This window comes from Vidua macroura, chromosome 21 (assembly GCF_024509145.1).
Source record: "Vidua macroura isolate BioBank_ID:100142 chromosome 21, ASM2450914v1, whole genome shotgun sequence".
Lineage (NCBI taxonomy): Eukaryota > Metazoa > Chordata > Aves > Passeriformes > Viduidae > Vidua > Vidua macroura.
The window spans coordinates 9,295,261-9,315,301 of NC_071591.1; the positions used below are offsets into that span (position 1 = coordinate 9,295,261).

Genomic DNA, 20,041 nt, shown 5'->3' on the forward strand with positions numbered 1-20,041 from the left:
CAGGGAGAAAATGAACAGCAAGAGACAGGCTAAAAAAATCCCCAGCTCCCGGATATTTGCCTGAAACACAGCTCGTTTCCAAGAACGAGCCACTGTAAAGTCTGGCTGGGGCTGGTCTCCACAACGCCCTTCCCATCACTCTGCTCCAAGGTTAGCCGAGCCTGAGCTCGGGGATTTACGGATCCTCCCTGCACGCGCAGCTCGAGCTGGATGAGGTGGGAAGTGGCGAGAGGCGGGTTTGGTTCTGCGGGATTTAATGAGAGCTCGTGGGGACAGGCTCGGCATCCAGCACAGGCTGCACGCAGGAGCCAGTTCCCTAACGGAGGAGCTCCAGGAAAGGCACATCTCTCCAGCCTCCAACTCCAAACACAAACTGAGCATCCCAAGAGTCGTTTCCATGGAGTCACCTTTGTGGGGCCTGCAGCCCCGGCCGCTCCATAGGGCAGCGGTGCCAAGGCAGGGCGGGCAGCCCCAGGAGCTCCGGTGCCAGCTGAGATGCCAGCCCCGGGGCGTTCAGGGTGATCAGACACCGAGTGGAGCCCTTGCCCGGGATGCAGCTCTGCTGGAGGGTACCAGCTCAGCACTTTTGTACCTGTCACCTGCGTCAGTGCCTCGGCTCTGGCCGCGGGGCTTCTCTTCAGCTGCACCTCGAGTGCTTCAGCCAAGGCACGCAGGGGAACCAGGGGGGTGCTCACCCCACTTCTACTTTATATCTTTTAAAGAGTTCGTTTGCTTTGGTTTTACTCAAACCCCTGGTTTGTAAAGAGGAAGACAAACCTAGGTATGACTTCATGAGTCTGGGGATGATGAGTATTGCAGGAAATCCAGGACTCCTGGACAACTGACCAATATGATCAAGCAGAAGCCATTTATTGTTTACATTACACACAACTTTATAGATTCCACAAGGTGCTAAGTACACAGTTCTTGATTGGTGCCTTTGTCTTGTTCACTCATTTTCTGCCTGCATTTCTCAGAGTGTGGATTGGTTACATCCAGGTGTTTCACAGCCCTCTGTTATCCAGTTCTTGTGGTCTCTTGGTATTTGGTTTCTCAGCCTCTTCTTTGTTAATTCAGCACAATTTATGTTCCAGTAGCCTTGACGAATTCCCGAGGCTTTGATAACAAACTCAGAAGCAGGCTGGCTGGTGCACACTATGGCCTAACTCTTACAAATACATTGCAACAGATGAGCTCTTGTAAATCACAAATTTCTCATGGACAAGAGGCAGCAGCCAACACTTGTGGCTTTCCCTGCACCTCACAGACACCCATGCACTGCCTGGCACCTGGATGCAAACACCACAGGGCTCTGCCTACAGGGCTCTGCCTCACAGCTCAGTCCCTCAGGCCACTCGCCTGCAGCTGAGCTGCCCACACAGCGTTTGGAAACACTGGCATGAGGCAGCTGGATTCCACAGATCCCTTTCTACAAACATTCCTGCAAAAAAACACAATCCAAGAGGCTCAAAGTATGGTGGAAAGTACAACAGACACACACCAAGGCCTCGTCTCTGTCCCTCTCTTGAGCTTTCACCCTGAGTCACTGTGGCCACTACAGGCTCCTTCCCAACCCCACCTGAATCTCTCATCCCAATCCAGGAGCATTCAGGTGGAGCTTTCCCAGCATATTCACTGCAATCCCAGCTCCAGTCACGCTTCCTACACCAGCAGCAGGACCAAAGCAGTGCCACCACTGCCCAACACCAGCTGTGGGCAGTGGGGCACTCAGGGGCAGTGGTCAGTGACCTCTCACTGGACAGTGACCTCTCACTGGACAGTGACCTCTCAGTCCCACCTTCATACGAGATCCTGAGCAGTCTCAGGACTCACCTTTCCATGCACTCTCCTGCAGGGACATCCAGCTTCTCTCTATCACCATCTTCTTGCCACGGACAAGGATCCTCTTTCACAACCCACGTTATAATCAGTTTAACAACCAGCAGCCACGGACAGAAAGTTCTTTCTCTCCATCCTCTCTTATCTCCAGGCCCTTTGTCACACGATAAGCTCGTGGACACTCTGCAGTGTCAGCAGCAGAGTCCCAGACACCTCTAAGGTGTCAGATCAGGCTCTGCAGTTGGATGAGCAAGGCCTGGAGGATCTCCTGGTGCTGCCAGGTGGTTTTAACTGGGCAGTCCAACACCATCTCTACCAGGGCGAGGGAATTACTCCCTCCTAACCCCCCTGGCAGTGGCTTTACACCACCATTCATGGCACTAATCCCTCAACCCTGAACAAGCTCAGCTTCTGCAGAGCTGACAACATCCAAGAGCAGGTTTGGTCCACACAGAAACCTGGGGAGATCAAGAGGAATAAATGGCTGCAGCACCAAGGACCCTGTTTTGCAAAGTCACTTTCCTTGATCCCATCCATATTTCAGCACAGCTCCAACTGAGCCCCATTAATGTAATTGATTCTTAATGGCATTCTCCAAGAAACCATGTGAAGATTTTAACAGGCTATTAGATGGAAATTAAGCCTCACCCAAACCTTCCTCCTGTGGAACAAAGGTTTCCAAAGATGCAGGGGGGCTATTCCATTCCTGCTAATGGACAAGAAGGTTGATTTGAGGAAAAGGGACACTAATTCTGCATTTTCCAGCTCTCACAGAGGGACAACAGAGGTTTGTAGTTACAAGGAAAGGATTTCTCATCCTTCCCACACAAGCCAGATCAGAGGGCAGCCCTGGAGGGATCAGAAGCAGAAGTGCTGTTTGATGAGCTGGAGGGCTGCCAGGTTTCAAAAAGGAAAAATAAATACAAATTTTGTTTGCTTTTGTCCCCTGTGCACCTTCATGCCAAGTAGGCCTCAGCTGATTGCTCAGATGTGGCCTTTGAAACCCAAAGAGCTGAACTTGGCCCGAGGTCACAGCTGTGGCTTCAGCACTGCTGGAACCCTGGGGAGGCTTCTGCTGCAGGAAACCTTTACAGCCCCATCCTTCTGTGGAAAGAGGCACCAGGAAAACACTCCCAACTTCTCCCTTCTGTTCATGAGCCACAACTTTTGAAGATCAACCCATGATTCCAGCATTTCAAAGGCAGGACATGATCCTCAGCACTGACTTTGCCACCGTGGACATTCCCCTCTCTCCATCCAAGGTAGAGCCCTCGTTTTCACACCGCAGGTCAGTGACAATACTCGTGGACATACCACATTTTCGTGGCATGCATGGGAGCATGCCACCTCCCCCAAAGGTCCAATCCTGCCTCGGGCTGAGCTCTGGCAGACACCCACAGCTGCAGCTCTGTGTGTGCCACGCCGTGGATTTAACACATTCGCCGTGGAACACGAACGCTGAGCTCCGTGCAAGAGTCTCCCACTCACAGTGACTGAGCAGCTAGAAGATTTCTAGCTGATGATTTCTAGAAGATGATGCTGTTACCATCTCTTTTACTTCTGATTCAAGTTCCCCACACTTCATTTCAACATTTCTAAAGGCTTATTTTTACTTCTCTTGAGGTGTTTTAAACTCACTACTTTTCAGTGCTGACAGCCAGCCTCCTTCACGAGTGCGTTACAAAGTCAGGTACCAGCACTGCCTTCATTTTTAAAGAGGTGAGAATGTGGAAACAAAGGGAAAAGAAACAGCCTAAAATCCCTTATTAGCCAAAGACATGAGCAGAAGAGAAAAACAGAACACCCAAAATCCCATCCACTGCCCAGTCTGCTCCAGAAGAGAACCAGAACTGCATTATCCTGGATCTGCCTCAGACACAGCATTAACTGCTCCCAGAGTCTCCTGTTCTTTCATACTTCAAATTAAAATGAAAAATTGGATCATGCTAAGCTTCCTTTGTCCTTTTCACCCTTTGTGAAAGGCAGGGGTTACCATCATTTTGTACCTGCTATAACTGGCTTTAAAGCTGTAACCAGAGTGAAAAAAATTAAGTGTTTTTTTAAAAATAGGCTTGGGATGGTCCTGTCTGTACAACTGGTAACCAAGCCGAGCATTTCCAAATCCTCTTTTATTGTACCTATCCAATTTTAGTACTTTATTGATTATTACAGAACAAGAAATTCAAAGAAGCTCAGGATTCATCCAGCCAGTCCAGGAGGTAATTTTGGCCACAGAACTTCAGGAATTTGGAATGCTTCTGCCCAGGAAGTGGGTAAATAAGGCTGAGATTTGGCATCAGAAGAGAAGAAAGGTAATTTTTTCATTTCAGCACATTTCTCAGAGAGCAGAGATAAGCTGCAGAGATCTGTGATGAGGTTATTTGTGTTATCAGCTAAATGGTTTTGAACAGATACAGCATCAGTTACTTGGAGCACATGGATATGAACTTCTGAAAATAATGGGATTAAAAAGAAATGTGAGGAGTTTTCTGGAGTTCAGTCTTCATCCTGCAGCCAGAGCAGCCAGGATTCAGCAGTCCATGTCTCTATCAAGCTGAGACTTCACCTCATCTTTTCTCCAGGCCTGTTTCTAATGACCCTCAGGAAAGGTCTTACCCACCTACCAGCAGCCAAGAGTGCAGATCCCTTCCCAGTGTGGAAGTAGAAATAACTCCCTGCAGCCTCCCACAGCCTTTGGCTGCCACTCTCCTCCCAGTGCTGGAGGCCAGAAAAGCAGCAGAGATTTGTCTTTGGCACTGGGAGGGAGGTTTGTTAATGCTCCTCCCCAGCAGGAGAGCTTTCATGCCTGACTTGTGGCAGCTGGACGAGCTCTCAGCTCTGACTGAAGCCTCATTGAGGACAGGGCCACCCTCTGATTAGATAATTTCACCTGCCAGAATCTTCTCCGGTGTTCCAGATCCGGCGAAGGTGGGAGGCTATGGATGAGATCCTCCCAAAGCAAGGTCAAGGGGATGTCCACCATGGAAAGGGAGCAGTTATCTCTCTGCAGCACCAAGTCTGAGCCTGCCAGACCTGCCTCCTCCACAAAACCAACCCCCCTTTCTCACAGTGAGATCCACATTACCAGAAAGCACCTGGGATTCATTTGAAAGGAGTGACAATTTTCAACCCCAGATCTTTTCCCACAGCTGAGGCTCGCGGGGTTGGAGGGCACACTCAGCACTGGAGCATTGAAGTTTCTCTCTGAGCTGTAGCAGGAAGACGTTTGATCTTTAAATCAGACATGAAGTGATGAAATAGCAGCACTCCTATCTACATTGTTTCGTGTCTAAACTGGCAAAGTCACATTCCCAGGTCAGGCTGGAACAGGCTGGATCCTGCTCCCGAGCCGTGGCTCCACAGGATTCAGAAGAAATTACAAGATAAAGAAAAGGACAATTATGAAACAGCCTCGTCACATTTCCACCTAACTTATTCCAGGGAGCACCAGGCAAAGGCCTAATCATCCCCCTTCAAAAAAAACCACTTTCCTTCTGGTGGATCTGAAGATGATCTCAAGGCTACTTTGGTCTCAAGACCCAAACCAGCAAATGCTTGTGATGATTTCCATGAGTTAATTACATTCCCATTAGTGAAGAAGTTCTAAAACTTCATTTTTGTCACAGATGTTTTTTGAGTCCTACCAAAATAGATAGGGAAACATGATTTTCTCTCTGCTTTTCTTTATCTATCTCACACTTATGAGACTTTGCTCTTCATTTTAACTCTCTCAGCCTTTTCACGTCTCCTTAAATGGACATTTCTTCAATGCTTTAATCATTTTCACAGCCTTCATCCTAAGCTCCCATGCCCAAACTTTATTTAAGGATGCTGGTTCAGGGTGTTTGAGAGGGGGGAAATTGAACCAAAAGGCTGAAAGATTAAACTGTCTTCCTTTTTTGGTTCTTTTTAATTGGAAAATAAGCTGAGAGCCCCAGTTTAAGTTCTATTAAGTCCTTTTTGAACCAAAAGCAACTACATCCAACCATTTCTGATTATTGGAGTTCTTCAGCACAGGAACATTTTGTAACTGAAAAAGTCTCAGTCTTCTCCAAGCAGCTCATCTTTGTCCTTCACTTCTCTACTTCTACATCATCCCATCAACGTGTTCCTAAAGCCTCAGTCTGACTCTGGGACCTTCCAGTTGTGCAGAGCCCTGCAGGGAATTTGTGTAACGAGGCAAAGGAGGGGAGTCAGCTTCAACCCCTCTTGAGAAACTTCCCTAAGGAACAACCTTCTGCCCCCAGATTCCTGGCTGAGATCTGTCCTCCCCTCTGTGGAGAGCCCCAGGAACAATTTCTATTCCCAGGGAAGCCCAGCACTGCTCCAGTCTCTACTCCTGATCCTTTCCTTGCTCAAATCTCACCCAGCCTGCCTGAACTGACTTGAACTGAGCCAAGAGCTAAACCCATTATTGTCTAAAATTGGGTTTAACTCAGGAGTGACCTGAACTTCTTGCTCCAGAGGGAGGCTTTTAAAATTCTGCAGCTGATCACGAGAATCACCTACACAAACACACCCAGCCCTGCAGCCAGCTCGGAAACCAAGACAACTCCAGCACTGACAGAATAAAAATATCCACCAGAAAAGCCTGACCTGTTTCCTGAATGCTCCACCCTGAGATCACTGAGCAAATGAGTTTGTTTCATTTCTCAATCCAAAACCCATGACAGGTGACTTTTCTGGCCACCAAAATATGGGGAGATGGAGGAGGGAGGAGACACAATTGTGTCAGACATGCATTTCTGACCATGCCAGCAGGGAAAGGTTTCTCCTGTGTATTGTTTAGGTGGCCATGCTCCTTTGTGAGGGTCAGGGAGTTTTCCAAAGCCTCTAAGCTCACCCCAGAGGTTTGATGTTTGCCACAGGAGGCAGGACTTTCTCCCCCTGAGCTGCTGGGCTTGCCCAGGGTAGAAGAGTGGCCTTCCCACAGACAGGAGTTCATCCAGAGGAGTCATCCTGCAGCCTGACCTCATGGACGTGGGATCCCTTCCTCTGTCCCAACCCCATCAGACCCTTCAGCACAAGAAGATGCAAGAGAACTGAAGTTAAGCAAAAAATCTTGTGGAATTGTATGGAAAAGCATGTCCAGGTGCCGATCCTGGACTTGGCTTGACCTGGAATTCACATATCCTCTGGCTCCAGCTTCCAGTATGGAAGCCTGGCCCTGGCCAGAACATCCTACACACCTCTTTGGTGGTTCAGCAAGAACGGAATGGAAGATCAGTTTTCCAAATCCAAGTTTTCAAAATCCAAGTTTTCTTGATGTTTTCAGAGAGCCCTGAGAAAGAGAATGGTCTGAGAGCACCCAAAACCTTTGGGGTGAGATGTGGATCCAAGGATACGTTTGCAGACTCACTGTTGGCACTCAGGCTTAGATCACAACTAAAACCAGGCTGATTTTCCATATCCTCACCCTTTTCCACAGTCACAGGCAGGTTCTTCTCCTCTCAGATGAGCAGGCACTTTGCCATCCAAAGCTGCTCCCTTGGAACTGGGACGCAGCAGCAGAAGCACTACTTGAGAAACAGGAGTCTGAGGTAACCTGCACCCTCCTCCTCATCTAATTATGGGACAGCACTCAACACCACACACAGCACTTGGGTATTTTGGGCTTGGTGACTTTTGTTTGTTTGTTTGTTTTTAAACTAGGAAGCATTAAAAATAATAAAGCACTTTGGAGCTGCAGTTTGATTTGCTGGTTTGGGGTTGAATTCCCAGTATCCACACCCAGCTCCAAGAGCAGCTACCAATGTTTTCCACCTCTAGGTGCCCATAGGACACGGTTGCCAGGGCAGGATCACATTAGGAGCAGATCCCAAGTTCCAGAGTCCTCTTCCCACCTGCAGGCTCCACAATTGCCTGTGCAGCTGCTTCCCTCACAAGAGACAATATTTCCCTGCCACCCACCTGCCTTCAAGAGCCATAAAAAGCTAAAAATACTGTCTGGACTCTGGACTAATGATCCTGCCTGCCTTTGATAAAGCTCTGGCTGCCATGAGAGACAGCCCTTGCTTTCACTTGGGATGGTCACTTCTACTTGACAGCTGCCCAGCTGCAGGGAGAGGTAAACACCCATAAATATTGTCTGGCAGCCCCTCTCTGTGAGCACAAAGCTTCCAGGAAGCACAAACAGGCACAAAATGTGGAAATGGGTACAAGATGGAAACCTGGATGGTTTTGTTTCCTCTCTCTTTAATAGAAATGGGGTTGTTTGTGCCTCAGCTTCCAGGCTCCCTGTGCTGTTCCATCATTATCACTTCTCATCCCAGGTATTCAATACTCACAGTCCCTTTTACTAAAGTAAGAGAGCAGCACATCACTCTCATTATCTGTTTGCCCTTGAGAGGTTCTCTGACCTGAAACGTTTGGTTTGCCACCACCAGAGCAGAGCCAGAGCAGGATAATTTCTGCCAGGGAAGGGCTGTCCCCACCTGCAGGTCCTCTGAGGGGCTGGGACCATCTGCAGCCTTCCTCTAAGCATAGCCTGGAGTCCTCCTCTGCCCAGGAAAGTCTCCTGATTTAGCAGCCAGCCACACAATTACTCACCCACCCGCTTCTCTCAACCTGCCTCCAGCCACCCCCACCAAAATCGATGCAGAAAAGCCACTACAAGCAACAAAAAAAAAGACACGAGCCCTAATTAACACAGCAAGAGGCTCAGCACGGCCGGGGTGCCCCTTTGCTCGGAGAAACAAGCCCAGAGAGAAAACAAGCTCCAGTCCCAAGGAAGCTGCTGCCCACTGGGCAAAAAAGGAAACGGGGACATTTGCCAGATGGATTTAGAAGCCTCAAACCCTTCCTCCCTGCCCAGTCTTCTCTGAAGGGAATGGCTTCTGCAGCTCCCCAAGAGCCCAGACAGCCAAGGACCAGAGGATAAAACAATTTCTGCTCAACCTGAGACCTCACACACTCTCCTCCCTCCCAGTTACAAACTCTCTCTGCTTCAAAAATGAAAATTTGGTTGCTTGGTTTCGTCCCTTTCTGCCCTCACTCACCAGCTAGAACACCAGGTAATACCTTACAGGTAAATTCCCTGTGTCTTGTCCACCTTTATCTGATTTAATTTCAGAAGGGGGCCTTTGCTCTTCTGAGCCAGCAAGTGTCTATCCATCACTGGAGCATAAAAGAAATTGAACACAAGGATCAGCTGCATTAAAATCCATAAAGGCTTTGTTCCTTTCATGACTCATGCACGGTGCTGACAGCACTCACCCTGAGTCCATCACCACCCCAAGCAAAAAGCTCCTTTTCCTTGTGACAGCCAACCAGGACTGAGCTTGTTCCTTCTCAAAGTGTCCCTTTTCCCAGCTCCTGTTGTTGCCCTGCTTTGCTTTCTAGCACACAAGTGCCAAAATTTCCACATTGGGAAAGCAGAGCAAAATCTGCACTTCCCTGCTCTGACCCCTTCATTCCCTACATCTCCACACCCAGAGCTGATAAACATAGCATTCCACAACTACCTAAAGGGGTGCTGCAGGGCAGCCAAGGGGGCTGATTTCATTTGAATTTCATTTCTCTAATTAGTTCTGTGGTTATTTGCAGGTGGAATATAGAATCAATGGAATCACAGAAAGGTTTGGGTTGGGAGAGACCTTAAAGCCCATCCAGTGTCACCCTCTGCCATAGGCAGGGACACCTCCCACTGTCCCAGGCTGCTCCCAGCCCTGTCCAGCCTGGCCTTGGGCACTGCCAGGGATCCAGGGGCAGCCACAGCTGCTCTGGGCAACCTCTGACAAGGTCTCCTCACCATCACAGGGAAGGATTTTTTTTTCCTAATATGTCATCTCAGCCTACCTTCTGTTTGAAGGCATTTCCCCTCGTCTTGTCACCCTTGTCACAAAGGACACCAGAGCCAGTCCCAGAGCTCAGATACCCTCATTTAAGGGCTTCTGAAGCACAGGAACATACACTTGGAGAGAAAGAAATGCTGGAACCAAAGCTTCTATGAGTATTTGAAAGCTTTAAGAAATCCCAGCCCTCACCAAGGCATTTCCTTCTCCAACACTTCCCTGGTCACATCTCCCCCCACCCCCTGTCTGGGAGGTACATCCACCTGAAAGGGGCAGCTCCAAGGTGCAAACCTGCTGCACAGCCCAGGCTGGGTGGTTCCTGTGCCTCCCACTCTGCCACTCATCACTGCATCCAAGGCTGCTGCTCCTCAAACACAGCACCAGGAATAGCAGCTCCCACTGCCCACATAGCAGGATGATCCTGGTAACCAGCAACGCTCACATCGAGGATGAGCAGGCCTTTATGCTGTTACTAAATGAGTTGCCTTCCGAATTATTAGCAGCATCAGGAGCTGGGAGCACATTTCTCAGACAATCAAGATAATTCTGGCTTTTGTAATTTGTTCCAGACAGCCTGAGACATCCGTACCCGCACGGAGACTTTGTGCACATCATTTGGCAGCTCCGGGCCTGGCACACGCTGTCTCTGCCAGTCCCACCCAGAGATCCAGGCAGCTGATCCAACTGGCTCAAGAAGCCACCAGGACTCTTCGAGAGTCTTTAATCCAGGCTGATTGGAAGCCAAAAGAAATTAATTCTGCTCATAAAGGGCAGAGCACGATCCTGTCAAGCACTCCATTATTTCATAGCGGCCTTTAGCCACTCTTGGTGTTGGACAAACACCACCTGGCTGTGGTCACTCCATGAGGATGTGGCAGAACTGGGAAAGGACTGGAGCAGCAGCAAAGGCTGTGGTGCACAAAAAAAGCTCTCAGGTCAAGGGAGGTTGGGCAGCATAAATCTCTGCCTGGGGAAAAGCTGGCATTTCATAAAACCATAGGCATGCAGAAAAAGGAATTCTTCAAACCTTACTAGAAGGCACCAAGGGGAATCTCAGGTAGCTGGTGATGAAAAAGGAACAAGCAGCTCCTTTCTTGGGGTATGGAATTAAACCCTAAAGCCCATTATCCATGATATGGGAAACCAGAAGTATAAACAAGCTCCAAAACACAACTGAGGGCAGACCCCTTGGACATCACAGTTTAAAAGCCTTTTTTTTCCCCCTGAAAAACCCCTAGACATGTGAATTTTGGGAATCAAAGATCAATATTGTTTTGTCCATGCCTTGTTCCCCATTCTTCCCCTTAGCACACAGTCCTTGACACCAGCTCCATGCAAACCCAGCAGTTCTTCAGGCTTTGCATCCAAAACCTGGGAGAAAACCTCCCATGAGCTCCAAGAGGAAAAGGTCTGAACCCTCCAGGCCCTGAATCAGAGCACATGGCTCCAGCTGAGGAGTTTGGGAACAGGACAAATTTGTTTCCAAAACAACTGTGGATTTCTAAAATTTTCAACCCAAAACACATAGCAGCAACAGAGTTAAAAAGTCCCTTTGCCTCCTCCTTGGAAAAAGTGCATTAAGATCATCCAGTCCCAGGCCAATTGAGAAACTGCATTTTTGTGTGATTTAGAGCTGCTAATGGGTGATGTCACCACTGGAGCCAGTGCAATCTCACAGAAATGTGGAAATAAAATGAGCAGGAGCTACAAAATGTGTGGTTTTGTCCCCAGCAGCAACAGGCCCATCCCAGCAGGGACAGCTTTCATTGAGATTCGTCTACAACTGGTGGAGATCACAAGATATCACTAAAAAAATCACAGAGGTAACAAAATCTTCCAAGGAGAGCAACTTACTCCTTTCCCAGGCCTTTGTTAACAGCAGATCTGCAGGTTTCCTTGGAAGCAAATGAGATATAGGCACCACAGCATTGCTGGGAAAAGAAACTGAGGGAGTGTTTTCTGGAACAACAAACCAAAGCCATTTTGGGCCACTATCTGTTAGACTCGAGTTTAGCTCAATAAGATATTGATCCTGGCTGCATGGAACACAGCCCTGATGTATTTCCTGATTAACAAGTTCTGCTGTCTGCTTTTGACAAACAAAATCTCCCTCATTGCAAGTAGATAAAAAAATGTATTTATCAATAATTCTAGGGTGCAGGCATTGAGTAGCCAAAAAAAAAAAAAAAAAAAAGGGTTGGAAAAAGCAGGTGGGAAGGACTTCTGCATGATCACTGGAATATTTACACAAGGCTAAGTTCAATCACTGCAGAGCCTTCCCCCACAGCCTCCTCCAAAGCACACCCAGACTCTGGCTGGCCTTTTTCCTATGGAAACAGAGAATGAGAGCAGAGCTGCTCTTTGCTTTTCTGCTGCTTAGCTAAAAGCTGAAAATGAGAACAGGTTTTCTGACATTCACCATTTACCTTAATAAAAACAAGCACTCGGCAGGATTAGCAGGTACACAGCTCTATGTGGGGTATCATGGAACATTTTCATGATCTTTCATGCTTACACAGAAATAAAAAAAATAAAAGAAGAGGACTCAAAATCCCTCTATAATATTGAAGATCAATCTAAAACTGAGCTTGGGAGCTGAGCACTGCCTGGGAAACATGAAGCAACATTTTCAAGTGGAAATCTTGCACATATGGCAAAGGAAAGCTTTTGATAGAGCAGTAAAACGATATTTCAAAAACTGATGTCCTACCTATCTATATTTATAAGAACACATTAAGTACTGGCTTAGCACTGTCCTTTTTTATTATTCCCTAATAAAGTACAGCTTGATCATTTTTTGAAACACACAGATCTGAGTCTGCCTTCCACAGAAATGAAAATGAGGGTCCCACTCGTGTCACCACCTTACAGCCCACCCCTGGAGGGTTTGTCAGCAGGAAATTTCTCACTCATCAAGCTGACTTTGAAGTCTTGATGCAGAAACAAGGAGGATTTTGTCTCAAATAAACAGCCCTGCACAGGTTTCCCCTCTGACCTGAGCTCGTGCAGGCAGTGGGCACATGAAAGGGTTCTGGCCACTGAAGGAAACCCAAGGAAGAGGAACTCCAGGTTTCCAGCACAGCCCCATGGCAACACAGGAGTGAGCTGAGAACTTCATCAAGATCTGGGCATAGCAGAGCAAAACACACCAGGCCACAGAGAAAACACTAATGTGTGTGAAGCTGCAGAGCTTTCAGTGCTCCCTCCACCTGGGCTAGAAATATTCAGGAAAGCATCAAACCAAGCATGAGTAACTCTGTTATTTTCAGTACCTTCCCCCTAACGCCAAAAATCGGGCACGAGCTCAAGTGCCTTGTTAAATCCAGCCCTTGAATTACAAGGATTAGAGGTCTGGATTTCCTCAGTGGAGATGACTCTTGGGCTTGAAGCCGATGAGTTCAGCCTTTGCCACCCCTGCACTGCTGCCTGGTGGGAAGCCCTTGTACAAAACAATTTCAGCAGGGCCCAGTTGGTGTCACCATTGGAAACAGCAGCGGTGACGTTAACAGGATGGCACTTCAAAGGAACCCGCGGGGCTGCAGATGGCACCGGGGGTCCTTGTTCCAGCTGTCTCATCAAGCTGATATTCCACAATTATTTTCCAGGATCAAACAGTGCTGCAAGCAGCTCCCACAGCACCGGGGAGACGCCGCTCATTCCGGGGGGATCCCGCGGCCGCTTCAGCGGCAGAACTTGGAATGTCTCGGTTGTAAAATAAAACCAACAAACTCTGGAGTCTTGTGTTTACGGAGGAAAAAAAAAAATAATGAATTCAAACCATGCCTAAGCAATATGGCTGGGATTCAGAAAAGCTTTTCTGTGGAGCCTGAGCTTTAAGTAGAGAAGCACTGGAGTCAGCTGAATTCCAGCATATAGTGGAATGCTTTGCTGTAGGATAAATTCAGCCAATGCCAAAGTCCTTTCCAGAATCAGGGCCTTGATTTTATTTTTTTTTTAACACAAACAATGGCGTGGAGCTAACTAGGAATCAGAACAGAGCGTCAGTGAAAATAAATGTAGCATCTCTGCTAATTCTCTTTTCATCCTGGTACCCCTGCTTCTAAGTATGGAAATCTGATTCTCCTTGTGCCTCCACTGAAGTTTCTATTGATTAAATACCCAGCCCCAGCAGCAGGAGAATCAAGCCCTGAATATTTATTCTCTTCCTCTTAATACATCAAGAATTCCCTTTGGCCTCTCAAGTGCTGTATCACAGGGTGCCATGAATGCAAATGGAATTACAGTGATCATGTAGCTAATGAATACATTTGTATATGTATGCAAGCATTTCCCTACTCCACACCACACCAGGAGCAGGGAATATCCACGTTCGCCACACACACAGGCAGGGAAGGTGTGGGAAAGGATGGATATGGGAAGCATATCAATAGCAGGAGCCAGGCTGCAGTTTCTGGGGAGAAATGAACTGAAATCCTTCCAAGATGAAGGCTGCAAGCTCAGGACCTCACGCAGACCTTTGGATCGTTTCCTCTGAAGCTTTAAAGCCAATTTGTAGACTAGAAGCGTTCATGTTTATGTTTTCATTATCCACCAGCATCACCCTCTATTTATATAAATAGACAGAAACTGCTGCAATGCATAATGTAAAATATTGTCAGCATTTCCAAAGGAGAGATCAGTGATATCATCTCAAACCAGAGTACAAATTGCACACGTAACCTTTTCACCTCCATCCTTAATAAGACATTTTGAATTCTTTTCAAACACCTTCAAATTCTTTTGAGAAAAGTTATTTCATAGGGGAATAAATTCATTCCTGCAGAAACTTGGGTGATTTCAGAGTTGTAACAGCTTAAAACCAGGATGCATTTAATTTGTTAGCACACTCCATGTTGACTTCTAAAGTCATCCTGTAATGTCCGAAAATAAATTGATTTAAATCAGGTTCAAGTACCAGTGGCAATTAGAAGCTACAAAGCCACAGAAATGTCAGGAAGTGTCTGGATCAGACACACACTGATACAAATATCTACAAAGAAATATCCTCAAAACCACTTTTGAGTTGGTTCGAATGCTTGGCAAGTGACTCATTCAGCACAAGAGCCATTCTTTGGATTTTCTACATGCAGGATTTTAGTGCTATTCCACTCCAGTCAATTCCAGCCCAACCCAGAGTAAACAAACACCACAAATCAGGGTGAGAGCCCCGTTAAGCTCAGGGGGAGAGGAGGTCACTTACCCTGTGAGGACCACGACAAAATCCATCACGTTCCAGCCGTTGCGCAGGTAAGAGCCTTTGTGAAAAACAAAGCCCAGAGCGATGATTTTGATACCAGCTTCAAAACAAAATATTCCAATAAAGTACGGCTCAGTGTCGTCCTGGAAAAGAAGGGAAATTAAAGGAGTCAAGGAGATATCCATGTTCCTGCTGTGATAACCAGTCCCCTAAACTGCTACAGGCAGCAACTGCACACCTTTTCCATTCTTTGAACAGAGCTGAAATTAAAGATTGAAGTTTGTTGGAACTAAGCTCACAGAGGAATTTCATTGTTATTTCTCTGAAATAAATTTTCTGTACAAATTGGCAATCCTATTGGCCTTCATCCTGATGGTTTCACGCCACGATTTCCACCTTTACAGAATGTTCTGGAGGGAATTTTGATGCGGAAATTTTGCTCTAAGGGTATATTTAAATTAGAGATGACAGGTTTCTGGAGTTATTGGCATGGAAGATGTTCCACAATTCACCCAGGAAGCTGAAACAAGAGGGTGTCTTTGGGAGCAACAGTCAGCCACAGCAAGCCTGACTGCACTGACAGGAAATTATTTATTTATCATTTATTCCATCAGTTCTTTCTTTGCTCCTTCTCCTCCATTTTATCAATTTTCACAGCTGCAGCCTCATTTGTTTTCCTTTCACTGGGGATCTGGTTCAGGGAGAAATCCCCAACCCCTCCCATGAACAGCAGGAGCAGCAAGATTTGTGTCTGGGGTCCATGGTGCAGACTAACACCTCCCTTGGGACTGCAGATTCGTGCCCTTGCTCACTACACAGAAAATCAAGCTCGTTCTCTACAGTTTTACCAAACCTTTTATTCCATCTCTGCACCAGATCTCTCAGGATTAGACTTTATTGACTGGAGTTTCAACACAAATTCAGTGCCAAATGGAAGCATTCACATTTGGAAGGAAGATTTGGGCAAGAAACGAGAACAAAGCAAGACGTAAAAGCAATGGGCATCAATTTCAAGAACTTGTTCATCAGCTTTGTCACCAGTAACCAATTTCCAAATGTGCCTTAGATCCTGGTTTTCAGTTGAATTCAATGGAAGCAAAGCAGCCCTAGCCAAGTAAGAAGCAAACTTCCACACTGAGATTAGAAATCTCTTTTCCAGTGGCTTTGGCATTTCTGGCCACCAGAACCAAAGAGCTGAGCTGCTGTTTGAGGCATAGTTGTTTGTATTTTGCAATTCTCCCAGTGACAATGGGGGATTGTTTGTTCTCTGACAGAAAAAGAGCAGGAATGTCGAGGCTTGTGGTCCCAGAACCAGGGAAGAAGCAGGTTTGACACAAGCACAGCAACTCCTGCTCAGCTCTGGCACAGACCCACACTTCAGAACAGCACTTGCTCCAGAAACTGAGGTTTTCACCCCTAAAAGTTGGGCCTGTTCAGTCTTGAGAGGTGATGCTGAGAGGGGCCCTCAGACCTGGGGGTCCCTGGGTGTCTCTGTCTGTCCCTGTGTGTCCCTGTCTGTCTGTCCCTGTGTGTCCCTGTCTGTCCGAGTCTGTTCCTGTCTGTCTGTCCCTGTCTGTCTGTCCCTGTGTCCCTCTGTCTATCCCAGTCTGTCTGTCCCTGTCTGTCTCAGTCTGTTCCTGTCTGTCTGTCCCTCTGTGTCCCAGTTTGTCCCTGTGTGTCCCTGTCTGTCCCAGTCTGTCTGTCCCTGTGTGTGTCTGTCTGTCCCAGTCTGTCCCTGTGTGCAGGAGGGCAGAGCAGCCCCAGGCTCTGCTCCAGGCCCAGCGATGGCCCCAGAGCCCCAGGCAGGGCCTGAGCCCGGCAATTCCCTGCCCAGGAGGCAGAACTGCTGCCCTGGGCAGTGCCAGCCCTGAGCAGAGCCCAGGGAGGCTCTGGGGTCTCCCTGACTGGGAATATTCCAGAACCATCAGGCCTGTGCCCTGTGCCCCGGGGTGGCCCTGCTGGGGCAGGGAGGTGGCAGCAGTGACCCCACTGAGGTCCCCTCCAGCCTGACCCACCCTGGGATCTGTAAGGTGACAGCACAGCCCTCCCAAGGAGGCTTGGCTGGACGTGATGTAGGAGCGTTGGTCGGTGGGACGGACGGAGACGAGAGATCTCTGCAGCCAGGTCTTGGAACTGGTGGCTCACTACAAAGGGCCTGGGTGCAGGGCCCTGCTTAGGGCTGCCAGCTGCAGCTCGGAGCAGGCCCGAAAGAGCAAGAGAGAGAGAGGCAAGAGCAAGAGAGGGCAAGAGTAAGAGTGAGAGTAAGAGTCAAAGTAAGAGCGTAAGAGCAAGAGTAAGAGTACGAAGTTCCCATTACAATACAGTAAATCTTCTTCTGTGCTGAATATTCTAATTTTCACTAACCAATCTAGTACAAGATACAAATCTTACAGCATTTGCATACAGCCTATAAGAATCCTGGCATTACCATACCGTGTTATATTTTAAACCCTAAAAACGACTCTTTGGACCCCTTCTGCCAAGCCAGTAGGGTCTGCTCTGACCCTTGGACCTGTCTGTTTCATCAGAAGGGGATTACCTTCAGCTGGCCATACCATTCTTTTCCAGTTGTTCAATAACTAAGGCTTGGTGTCTCAAAGCTTGCTTTCATTTCAATCTCGCTTATAGTTTCTATGTTCTCAAAATCTTTCCAGCAATCATATTCATAAGGCTTTTCTGTTTCATCTTCCCCAACACATGACCCAGCTCAGCAAATCCAGCAGAGAGCTCCAACCACTGAGGAATGCCTCCAAGCTGCTGGAAAACACAACCCCTGGAGAGGCTTTTCCATCAGCTGCTGAATTCGGGTTGTGTTTCTCTATCCCTGCACACCTCAGTGGGAACAGCTCTTCCACACATTCCATCTTTCACCCCGTGTTACCTCTACTCCTCTCCACCTTTCTGACCTCACAGCCCCAGCAGCTCCACCTGCCATGCCCCTGTGGTGAGGTGACAGTCACCTGCAGAGACACTCACAGGTGCTGGCTGCCCGGGCAGCAAAACTGAGCAGGGGCCTGTTAAGCTCACACTGGGCCTCTGGCTGAAATGGAGAGCAGGAAATGAAAACCCAGCCCCCAAACTGGCTTCCCCTCCAGCCAAGGAGGGGTTTGCACAAGCAGCAGCACCTCCAAGCCCTCTGTCCCTCACGGATGCTGCTCAGAGAACTCAGGAGCCACCACTGCCACACCTCCAGCTGCCCATCTCAGAGCTGTTTACCCATGGAGAACCAGGAGCAAAGGCCACCAGACTTTTTATGACCTTCAACAGAAATCCTACAATACACATCTTCTTCCAGCAGCTGCTCCACAGCGAGAGCTGGAGGCATCCCAGGGCTCCAACCAAGTACAGAAAAGAGAGAATAAGGGAGAAGGGGTCAGAAGTCATCCTCTGTGATTCCAGGAGAAGTTCCTTACAACTCCTCATGGACACAGGAGCCCTCTGACAGCCCATCCACCTGTTCTTCAACACTCCCCACAGCTCCTGGCTCAGCAGCTCCAGATAATGTCTGCACACAAAGGCCTCCCAGCCCATCCCAAATCCCCATCCCACCACTACTCGCGTGCCTCTAAAAATAGCTCTTCTAACACACCCAAAAAAAGCTACCTTTACCCACATCCACTCCTCCACATTACTCCCTCACTTCCTGAAGCCTGGTATCTACTCCAGTCTCTGCTCAATCTAGGTCAGGTGCCTGATGATTACAGCTCCCAGCTTTAAAGAGCCAGGCTCCAGGTACTCCAGGGTTTGATGGGATGTGCTCTTCCCAAAGCTAGGGCTACACAGAGCTCTTAGGAAGTGGGTCAGGAGTTTTTGTCAGCTTCTAGGGAAGCAGGAAGGCTCGCAGATGGATTTGGGTATTTATTACAAAGAAAAACTCTCATCTGTAGGGTTGGCAGGGAGTAGCTGGGGAAATAAGAGGCAAAAGAAAGAGGGTCTTTTCTAAAGCCTGCCTAAATTTACACTGATTCAGCCCAAGAATCAGGGCAGTAACAACAAGATAAAAAATAAAATCTATGCCCCACTGGGGAGAGGTGCTGCAGCTGAAATAAAAAAAGGATTTGCCTGACTCTGTGTGATGGAAGGAGGGAAGGACGTGGGTGAATGCCCTGTGCAGCACTGAAATGGCCCTGCCCCAGCTCAGAGTCCCTGCTAGGACACCCTGAAGCCCCTTCAGACCAAAGGCTGTGGCCCTGCTCAGGTTCCAGAGGGGCAGAGCAGGTGATGATGAGGATCCCTGTGCGTACTTGGAAGGAGGGCAGAGAATCTGGGCAGCAGCCAGAGCTGTGCCAGCAAGTTGTTTGCTGTGGACACAGCAGAGCTTGAGACTGGGCCAAACACACATTTAATCAATATGTTTCTGATCAGAAACAGCTTCTGAGTCTGGAAAGTCATTACCATTCCTACTTCACGTCCTAGTGTCTTTCCTTGGCCTTCGGATGTGACAACCTGGAGAGGTTTGGGTGTGAAAGGCTTTGTTCATGCAAAGGTTAATATGAGCAGCTCACACATTAGTGCTCTAAGTGCCTGTGGATGGGAGAAAGCATTAAATCCATTAGCAAATTGCCAGAGCTGTCACAGAGCTGAAAATCTGGGAAATGTGCTGTTCTGTCCTCACATCCAAAACACCCGGGGGAGCCGAACACCCCGAGCCTGCACCGAACATCCCACAGCCCCTCTGGTGTGGAAGAGGTTTTACAGCGACTTCTGTGAGCCAGAGAGAAGTTTGATCAGAGGATCCACATTCACCTCTGGAAGAATTTCCTACCAAGGTCATTGACATAGAAACCAAGAAAGAAAGAGGGATAAATAAGAGAAACCTGCCACTGCCTGTTCCAACGAGCACTTGGTTTGTCTCTCGTGACCAATGAGTAAGGTGTAAACTTCTGAGTTTGTAAGAATGTAGAAAAGCATGCAGGCTGGAATAAAAACAGTTTGAAGCCTTCTGAAAATGCAGTGTTGCTTTGGATTGTCTCCATCTCAACTATGACACTCTGGTGCCTTCCAGCAGAGCCTGCCCCAGGGCACGGCAGGGCAGAAAAGAGATTTCCTGTCCTGCAAATTCTGAAATCATCACTGTCCTTCTGGGAGAGGTCTCCTGGAGCTCCTCGTGGGAAACTGAGCAATTAGGAAGAAGACAGGGAGAGAAGGAGGTCTCAATGTGGACAGCCAAGAGCTGAGCAAGGTGAGCAAGGTACCCACAAGGCCACTGGGG

At 48.0% G+C, this 20,041-nt stretch overlaps 1 protein-coding gene across 2 annotated transcripts in view; it reads right to left on the minus strand.

The window, feature by feature from the left end:
• Positions 1 to 20,041, minus strand: part of CACNA1B (calcium voltage-gated channel subunit alpha1 B) — a 295,914-nt gene that overhangs the window by 269,311 nt on the left and 6,562 nt on the right. For both annotated transcript variants that reach the window (XM_053996161.1, XM_053996160.1), the window contains exon 3: positions 14,833 to 14,972. In XM_053996161.1, the coding sequence (XP_053852136.1) occupies positions 14,833 to 14,972 (140 nt within the window). The remainder of the gene's footprint in view (positions 1 to 14,832; positions 14,973 to 20,041) is intronic.